The sequence below is a fragment of the Brassica oleracea genome, chromosome C6, assembly GCF_000695525.1.
Source record: "Brassica oleracea var. oleracea cultivar TO1000 chromosome C6, BOL, whole genome shotgun sequence".
Taxonomy (NCBI): Eukaryota; Viridiplantae; Streptophyta; class Magnoliopsida; order Brassicales; family Brassicaceae; genus Brassica; species Brassica oleracea.
In genome coordinates, this window is record NC_027753.1 from 25,883,133 (window position 1) to 25,892,141 (window position 9,009).

General features: G+C 37.2%; 2 protein-coding genes across 3 annotated transcripts; both read left to right on the forward strand.

Annotated features, from left to right (window-relative positions):
• The first annotated feature begins 1,720 nt into the window (after window positions 1–1,720).
• On the forward strand, window positions 1,721–5,212 carry LOC106300544 (long chain acyl-CoA synthetase 9, chloroplastic). Of its 2 annotated transcripts, none has more exons than XM_013736707.1 (11): window positions 1,721–1,888; window positions 2,162–2,702; window positions 2,775–3,029; window positions 3,112–3,243; window positions 3,324–3,497; window positions 3,603–3,832; window positions 3,915–4,032; window positions 4,134–4,265; window positions 4,344–4,478; window positions 4,570–4,776; window positions 4,864–5,212. In XM_013736707.1, the coding sequence occupies exons 2-11, from the start codon at window positions 2,172–2,174 to the stop codon at window positions 5,029–5,031; spliced, it is 2,082 nt and encodes a 693-aa protein (XP_013592161.1). In that variant the 5' UTR covers window positions 1,721–1,888; window positions 2,162–2,171; the 3' UTR covers window positions 5,032–5,212. The 2 variants fall into 2 exon arrangements, with proteins under 2 accessions (XP_013592161.1, XP_013592162.1); XM_013736708.1 differs by having other exon boundaries at window positions 1,733–1,892.
• A 2,102-nt stretch (window positions 5,213–7,314) lies between these two features.
• LOC106298665 (acetyltransferase At1g77540) lies at window positions 7,315–7,942 on the forward strand. Its single transcript, XM_013734805.1, has 2 exons — window positions 7,315–7,637; window positions 7,718–7,942. The coding sequence occupies exons 1-2, from the start codon at window positions 7,332–7,334 to the stop codon at window positions 7,787–7,789; spliced, it is 378 nt and encodes a 125-aa protein (XP_013590259.1). The 5' UTR covers window positions 7,315–7,331; the 3' UTR covers window positions 7,790–7,942.
• The last annotated feature ends 1,067 nt before the right edge of the window (window positions 7,943–9,009 follow it).

Consider the following 9,009-nt stretch of genomic DNA (forward strand, 5'->3'; position numbering starts at 1 on the left):
CTCTCTTTCTCAGATTCAGTTTTGTTTTTGATTCAGTGTATTAAGATTCTTCAGAAGCATGAGTGCAGCAGGCTTAGCAGCTAAGTAGACGGAGGAGGCAGACAGAATAATCACCAGAAAAGCATGGTAAGAAGCACCGGCGACAAGAGATGGTGGAGGTGGAGAAGACGATGGCGGCATGAGATGGTGGGGGTGGAGCTGAGGCCATCAACGCCGGATCTGAAGAACCTATGGTCCAGAGGAAGCTAGTTCTGGTGGTGTCGGCGAAGCTTCACTGTGCGGCGGATGATAGGAGATACTCGTATATATTTCAACGACAAAGAACGTTGTAGGTATGTATTTACAAATTCAGAGATACTATTTGTAGCTATGTTTAAATCTTGATCTTCTTAGTGAACAATCATGTCTTTTATTATAATTCTACTTGTTGCTGATAAAGCATATTACTTTTTGTCTAGTGATGCTTATATACTGCTGGTTTAGTCAATTACCGTGTACCACCAGCTGTTCTTCCACGTCAAGCTTGTTATGAGAGTCAATGTATGAGCCAGCAGTTGATAGCTATGTGTGAAGCTCGGGGATTCAAAGTGCCAGTACATATGCCTCACCCACCGCTCTCCATCTACATGTCTATGTATCAACGAGCATATGAACTACAATTCTTCCCCAACAAGTAGATGAATCTAGATAGCATCTAAGGCACATGTTTTTGAATTCTTACAGGATCTCTACTAGAAATATTTTTCTCATATTTTTATATTTTGTTGTCTAGTTTTCACTTTTTAGATTTAAGCATTCGTTTGTAGACTACAAGATCAACTATAATTTTACAATGTATCAAAAATTTTGGTTTTTATTATAATCTGTTTTACAAATAATAATGCCTGAAAAATATGGTTTGATTTGTTTATTGAAAATTAAATATTTTGTAATCAAATTTGTGACCATATTAGCAACAAATTTGCCAGGAGAGTTTTGTCACTAAAGTTTGTAGCCTCATAGCTATAGAAATCAGTAGCCAAAGTTGTCACTAATTGGCAACAGACTCAGTCGTAACCGCATCGTTACTGTTGGCTAAGAATATTGCTCTTGATAATCTGTCGCTAGCTGGCTATAGATTAGCTACAGATTACGTTTAGCGTGGGCGCTGAGGCCAAAGAGTTGATCTGTCGCCATTCGTTGCCGGCCCAATTTTAGCTACGGATTGTGTCCCCTAGCTATAAAATAATCGGTAGCTATTCTAGTAAATTCTTGTAGTGTCAGAAGAAGAATCAGTCTCCAAAGTAAGTAAGTAACCAACACAATGTAAGCATTTTCACAAGTAACCAACGCAAGTGTCAATTCAAATTCCAAACTAATCTAACTGGACCAAAATATTCCCGACTTGTCCAAATTTTTCGTTCTATTGTTTATTGGGATTACAAAAGAAAAAAGCAGATAGATATGGTTGTGAAATTAGGTGCGAAAGGTATGACTATTAGAGAGTTTTGTAGAACAGAGATTCAAATTTTTTTATTTTTCTGTTAAGGAAAAAAGGAGAGATTCATTTAAATTTGGCGTACCAACTGGAAGGAGGCTCCATTTGCATTGCATGGCCGTTTTGTCAGATTATTAACCTAACACACATCCTACGGTCTAGATCATCTCTCCATCCTCCACGTCATGTGTGATCCACGTGTATGGTCTCCTTAAAATACTTCAAAACAAAAAAAAAACATTATTTATTTCTTTTCTTCTTCGTTTCGTGACTCTCTCTCTCTCCGCCTCCACAGTCCTCTCGACGTCTCCGCTAAAAGACCATTATACCCCTCACCGCCTCTCTCTCTAAATAATAAGAACCTCCGCTCTCTGCTGTATTTTGCTTCTCCGTTCATCTGCTTCGATCACTGTAAGTAAGCTCTTCTTCTTCTTCTACATTATTCGAATCTTTCATGGAACTCTCTCTCTCTCTCTCTAAAAGGCTTTGATCAGTTTGTTTCCTCTCTCCCTTTTCTCAGATCTTCCAAAAGTTTAAAACTTTTCTGTCTCAGATCAAATCAAATTTTTTTAAAAAGGTTCTAACTTTACGAGAGTGTTCTTCTGCTTTTAACAAATGTGTACTCTTGTAGCTCTTCCCTGTATTGATTATGTGAATAAAGACGTTCAACATTGATTACTACAGGAAGTGAAAGATGATTCCTTACGCTGCTGGTGTCATTGTCCCTCTAGCTTTAACCCTTTTGGTCCGCAACGCTAAGAAAGACAAGAAACGAGGCGTGGTCGTCGACGACGTCGGTGGAGAGCCGGGTCATACCGTTAGGAACCACAGGTTCAAAGATCCCGTCAGCTCCCACTGGGAAGACATCTCCACTCTCCCGGAGCTATTCGAGATCTCGTGCAAAAGCCACAGCGACAGGTTCTTCCTTGGCACCAGGAGGTTGATCGCTAGAGAGGTCGAGACTAGCGAGGACGGGAAGGTCTTTGAGAAGCTTCATTTGGGTGATTACGAGTGGAAGACCTTTGGGGAGACGCTTGACGCTGTGTGTAGTTTTGCTTCTGGTTTGGTTCAGATTGGGCACAAGTCTGAGGAACGTGTGGCTATTTTTGCGGATACGAGAGAAGAGTGGTTTATTGCGTTACAGGGCTGCTTCAGGCGCAACGTCACTGTGGTTACTATCTACTCGTCTTTAGGAGAGGAAGCTCTTTGTCACTCGCTTAATGAGGTATAGAGCTCCTTGCTTCTTTTCTCTGTTTGTTTACTAGTTAGTTATGTCTTTCTTTGTTTGTTTCTTCAGACAGAGGTCACAACCGTGATCTGTGGTAACAAAGAACTCAAGAAGCTCATGGACATAAGCCAACAGCTTGAGACTGTCAAACGCGTCATTTGCATGGATGACGAGTTCCCATCTGAAGCGAGCAGTACTTGGACGACGACTTCGCTCGCTGATGTTCAGAAACTTGGGCGTGAAAGTCCTGTTGATCCTAGCTTCCCACTTTCAGCTGATGTTGCTGTTATAATGTACACTAGTGGAAGCACTGGTCTCCCCAAGGTTAACCAGTTCACTCTCTTACTTCTGTTGTTTCAGAGCTCTTACTAGTAATCTGATTATCTCACTTCCTCAAATCGTGTAGGGTGTTATGATGACGCATGGTAATGTCCTAGCTACAGTTTCAGCAGTGATGACAATTGTTCCAGACCTCGGGAAGAGGGACACATACATGGCGTATTTACCTTTGGCTCACATCCTTGAGTTAGCAGCTGAGGTATCTTCTTGTGTTTATCCTGCAGTTCCTTGACCCTCTCAATGCGTTTATTGAATATGAACTGAATATCGTTGTTGTAGAGTGTAATGGCTACTATTGGGAGTGCTATTGGATATGGATCTCCCTTGACGCTCACTGATACTTCAAACAAGATTAAAAAGGGCACAAAGGGAGATGTCACAGCGCTGAAGCCTACTATAATGACAGCTGTTCCAGCTATTCTTGATCGTGTCAGGGACGGTGTCCGCAAAAAGGTTTGTGCATGTTTGATTCACATTGAAACTCTTTGGCTCTGCAACTTGTTTAAATGTGATTAAGACCTTATGATTGCATGAACACTGACAGTTTCTGATCATCAGGTTGATGCAAAGGGAGGAGCGGCAAAGAAACTGTTTGACTTTGCATATGCGAGGAGATTATCTGCAATGAATGGAAGCTGGTTTGGAGCCTGGGGACTGGAGAAGCTCCTATGGGATGTGCTTGTGTTTGGTAAAATCCGTGCAGTATTGGGAGGTCAGCTCCGTTACTTGCTCTCTGGTGGAGCACCTCTTTCTGGTGACACTCAGAGATTCATTAACATATGCGTTGGGTAAAAGCATCCTTGAATTATCTCCTTGAGACGTTTGCTACTCTCATTTCTGTTATGATCTAACATTCTGATAATTCCTCAGGGCTCCGATCGGTCAGGGATATGGGCTAACAGAGACTTGTGCTGGTGGAACCTTCTCGGAGTTTGATGACACATCCGTTGGCCGTGTGGGAGCTCCTCTTCCTTGCTCCTTTGTTAAGGTAACTAACCTCTTTACCTGTTTTTGTTCACCAGTCTTGGTTCAAAACTTACTTGACTCGCTTACCTATCTTATGATCATATGCTTTATATCTTGTTTCAGCTAATAGACTGGCCGGAAGGTGGCTACTTGATCAGTGATAAGCCAATGCCTCGTGGTGAAATTGTAATTGGTGGCTCAAATATTACACTTGGGTATTTCAAAAATGAAGAGAAGACTAAAGAAGTCTACAAGGTTGGAAACTCAACATCTATCAGTTTTTTTCTGCAATGTTCAATATGACCGTTCTCTAACACTTTGATGTTTCAAAAGGTTGATGAAAAGGGGATGAGGTGGTTCTACACAGGAGACATAGGACAGTTTCACCCTGATGGTTGCCTTGAGATAATAGACAGAAAGAAGGATATTGTTAAGCTTCAGCATGGGGAATATGTCTCCTTGGGCAAAGTATTGTCTTCTCTCTAACCGAATCTTCACTCACTGTTCTATATTAAGCGTATTGTATTAATATGAACTTTTTTTTTTTTTATGTTTGCAGGTGGAAGCTGCTCTCAGTATAAGCCCTTGCGTTGAAAACATAATGGTTCATGCTGATCCGTTTTACAGCTACTGTGTGGCTCTTGTGGTCGCTGCGCAACAAACACTTGAAGGTTGGGCATCAAAGCAAGGAATAGAGTTCACCAACTTCGAAGAGCTGTGTGCGAAAGAACAGGCCGTGAAAGAAGTGTATGCGTCTCTTGTCAAGGTATGTTCGTTCATCGTGAAAACACCTTAACCCAGTCCCCAGTCAGTTCCTTATATAATATCTGGTGTGTTGTTATTTTTTTGTTAGGCGGCTAAACAATCACGGTTGGAGAAGTTTGAGATACCAGCAAAGATCAAAGTGTTGGCGGCTCCATGGACGCCGGAGTCAGGGTTAGTGACAGCAGCACTAAAGCTTAAAAGAGATGTAATTAGGAAGGAGTTCTCTGAAGATCTCACCAAGCTATATGCTTCCTAAATCTTCTTCTTTGTTTTCTCTAAAACACAACTTGTCTGTGTTGCTCTTTAGTTGATTTGCTTGAGAGTAGAAAAAGAGTTGTAGACACAAAAACATTACTGGAGTTCAAACAATCTATATGCTCTCATACTATAACCATTGCAAAGTGTTAATCAATTTGTGAGGATCATATTATCTCTCTCTTGTAAGATTCTCTTCCTTTGTGTGTTTCTAGCCAATGTTTGGGGACTTCTTTAGTCATTCGTAACTGTCTACTTCTTTTATGTGATGCCCTCTGATTTGGGGTTTTAATATTATGAAACGGACATTTGTTATGATAATAGCCAAGATTCTCTCTTTTCTTGCATGCTATTTGGTTTGGCTTAGTCCTTCATCTCATTACTCTTGTAATGGTGAACCGCAAGAGAGAGTCATCTGAGAGAAGCTTTGGGGAATCAGAGTGAGTGTCTATACAATCAGACACAGTATCTGATATTCAAGTAAGAACCACACATATCAAGTTTTAGTGAAAGTATCTTGTTGACTGTTGTGATGGGTGGGAGAAAGCTGAGAATGAAGTGGTTGAGATGAAGGAGAAGCTTGAGGCTGCTGAGAATGAAGTGGTTCATGGAACTTCTCCTTCCATTGATATTGATCTCATGGGTGATTTCCTCGTCTTGTAGCTTTGCCCCGAGACACCAAACGGTAAGATTGGACCTGAGTTTGTCACAAAAGAATCTCTTGTTCACACTCATTGGCTTCTGAAATAGAAGTATTGACTTGCCGAAATAAGTAACTTGAAGAAAAGTTGGAGAAGTTAGAAGCGGAGAAAGATGAGCTTGAAAGAAAAGTTAAATGTGACAGAGAAGTAGTGAGAGCACACGTTGAGACTTGAGCTTGGAGCTAGCGTTTGTGATATAGTGGAGGTAGAAAAAAAGTTGGAGAAGATGGAGGTTGAGAAAGCTGAGCTGCAGATATCTTTTGACATAATCAGAGATAAGCATGAAGAATCTAAACTTTGTCTTCAAGACATTGAAACAAAGCTATAGAGAAGATCCAAGAACAAGTCTCTCTCTCCATCAAGAAAATACAGAACCTAAGATCAAACAAGTTTCTCTGAGAGAATCTCTAACCCATTGCTATTTTTATCTATAGAAAATGACTTCAAACCATTACTGTATTTTCCTCTAAAATAGATATTAGAGGAAGAAATAATAATCTCTATTTTTGACTCTATATTTTGAAGATTGCTATAATAAGGAAATATATTGGAGTAAATTTCGTCTCTATTATAGATTCTCTATTTTAGAGACAAAAATAGTAAAATACATTAAAGATGATATAAACTGTCGATATGTGTTCCATTCTCAATTCTTTATTCTTAAAAAAAAACATATGAATGAATCTAAAGATTTAAATTTTCAAAAAAAAAAGATTTAGATTTTCTTTTAGGTTTTTAAGAAAGCTTTCATGTGTATCTATCATAAGTTATGACTCATATACAATATAAATAATAACAATATCAAGGTTGTTTAATCTCGGTGAACTCTATTAATATAAATTATTGTATAGTTACCCTCCAAACATCCAAGGTTCTATGGTGTACTGGTTAGCACTCTGGACTTTGAATCCAGCGACCTGGGTTTGACTTCCGGTAGGACCTTTTTTTTTAACTTTTTGTATGTTTCATTAAACTTTGTAATCAGCGGAGAACATATTCAAAACTGACTGTTCTTCATCACTTCTTGTCCTTTTCAAAGCATTTATGTTTTTTTTTTTTTTTTTTTTTTTTTTGTCATCCGTAGATTATATTAAACACAAAAACAACATTTCTTACAAACCAGAGCCGGCAAGGAATACATTCCTTCCAGAGCCATAAGCCGGCGCGGTAACATGTACCACCCGGAGCCAAAAGATGGATACAACACAAACCCATAAAAAACTAACAAAGACACGAAAAAAAAAAATGTCGAGAGTCATGAGAATAAAACAAAACTTCAGTAGAAGAGTACTCCACCTTGCGCTCAAAGACGAGCTTACCGAAATAGAACTCATCAACAATTAACACAAAATGAGAGGAGCATCGAGATAGACTAGACGCACACGAACATCACCAAACATATAAACTGAATATGTTTTCTTGTTAAGACAAGATAATTTAATGATATTTAACTATGATGATCGTTAATTAGCCTTTTTGTCTTCATGTCATAAAAATAATTATCTGTTCCAAACTTCCAATAACGCCTACCTGAAAGGCCTATAACGATCCATACTCATCCCATTAAAAGGCCCAAACATAACACAAATGACAAAGGATAATGAAACTTTCCTTTGGTTCACGGTTACATCATTTGGCGATGGCGGCGACATCGGGAGCGAAGATTACGGCGACTGAGCCACCGAAGATAGTTTGGAACGCGGGGAAACACCGATTCGAAACCGAAGATCACGAAGCTTTCATCGACTACAAGCTGAGAAACGACGGAAAAGTAATGGATCTGGTCCACACCTACGTCCCTTCCTCAAAACGAGGGTTAGGTTTAGCTTCCCTCCTCTGCGTCGCCGCCTTCGAACACGCTTCCTCTCACTCCCTCTCCGTCATCCCTTCCTGCTCATACGTTTCCGTAAGATCTCTCAATTTTCTGATTCCGATCTCGAAAATTCGTGGATCTTGAAAGTTTGAATCGGTGTGTGGGTTTTGCAGGACACGTTTCTTCCTAGAAACCCAACGTGGAAGCCTCTGGTTCATTCGGAGGATCTTAAGTCTAGCATCTGAAGTAAGACTCGTTTTAACATTATTGTTAAGTTTGTGTTTCAGTGTCAGTTGTTGGTTGTGTAATCTTCAAAACCTTGTACTCAGATGTAATGAATCTGTAATAATAAAGTCTTTGAATGTCTTAATATGACAAAAATAATCGTTGATTGATTGTAATGAATTATCTGGTAGAGAGTTGAAACACTTCAAAAAAAAATCACAACGATCATATTATTGTGATGAATAAATATTTTTCCATTTTTTGAAGTAAATCTATCTATCTGTGTTAAAAAAAAAAGAGTAAATTTATCTTTTACGCTAATCTATCTATATTATTAAAAGAGAAGTACCCATTTGAAAATGTTCTTACTTCATTAATTAAATTTTTTTTTTTTACTTGTCTTTTTCAGTTGCATTTATGAAATATCCTAAAACGAATAAAACTGTCTAATTTATTACTTGTTTACATTAATGAAATATGCTTAAATGAATTTAAACTTCCTATTTTATTGTTTGTCTTTTTCAGTTACCTTAATGAAATATCCTTAAATAAATTTGGACATAATGTCATTTAATCTACCAAAAAAACTCATGAGTTATCCTTACGTGCATAATTTTAATAATGAAGATTTTTAAAAACGTGCATCATTAAAATGTTACCTAAAACATGCAGCACTAATATATAACATGCATCAATAAAACTAGAATTTGACTCACACAATTATACGGATATTATTTTCACTTGATTAAATTTAAAAATAATTATTTATTCAAAAAATATTTAAGAACAGCTATGTTTTTAAAAATTATATGGTATTATTTGCTCATAACTCATTTGTCATTTGCTAAATTGTTAGAAAAAATGTTTTACCATAATATAACTCAGTTGTCATTTGCTAAATTTATGGTTTTTATTTATATTTTTTATTATTTAATTATAATATTTTCATTTTATATTCGAAAGATAAATGAATTTTCTTTCAAACAATATTTTTGAAATTTGTATTTTTTAAAAAAATAATCAATTTAAATTGTTATTATCATTGAATATAATTATTTTTGACATAATTTAAGTTTTCGTTTACATCAAAACTTATCATATTTTAGGATAACTTTAATTTAAAATGTAATTTGAGCTAATAAACAAATTCTAAAAATATTTTTAAAATATTTTGTTATAATTTTTTAAAAAATATTGAGTTGCATTTCAAATAAAAAGGTAAAGATATTAAAAATATTTT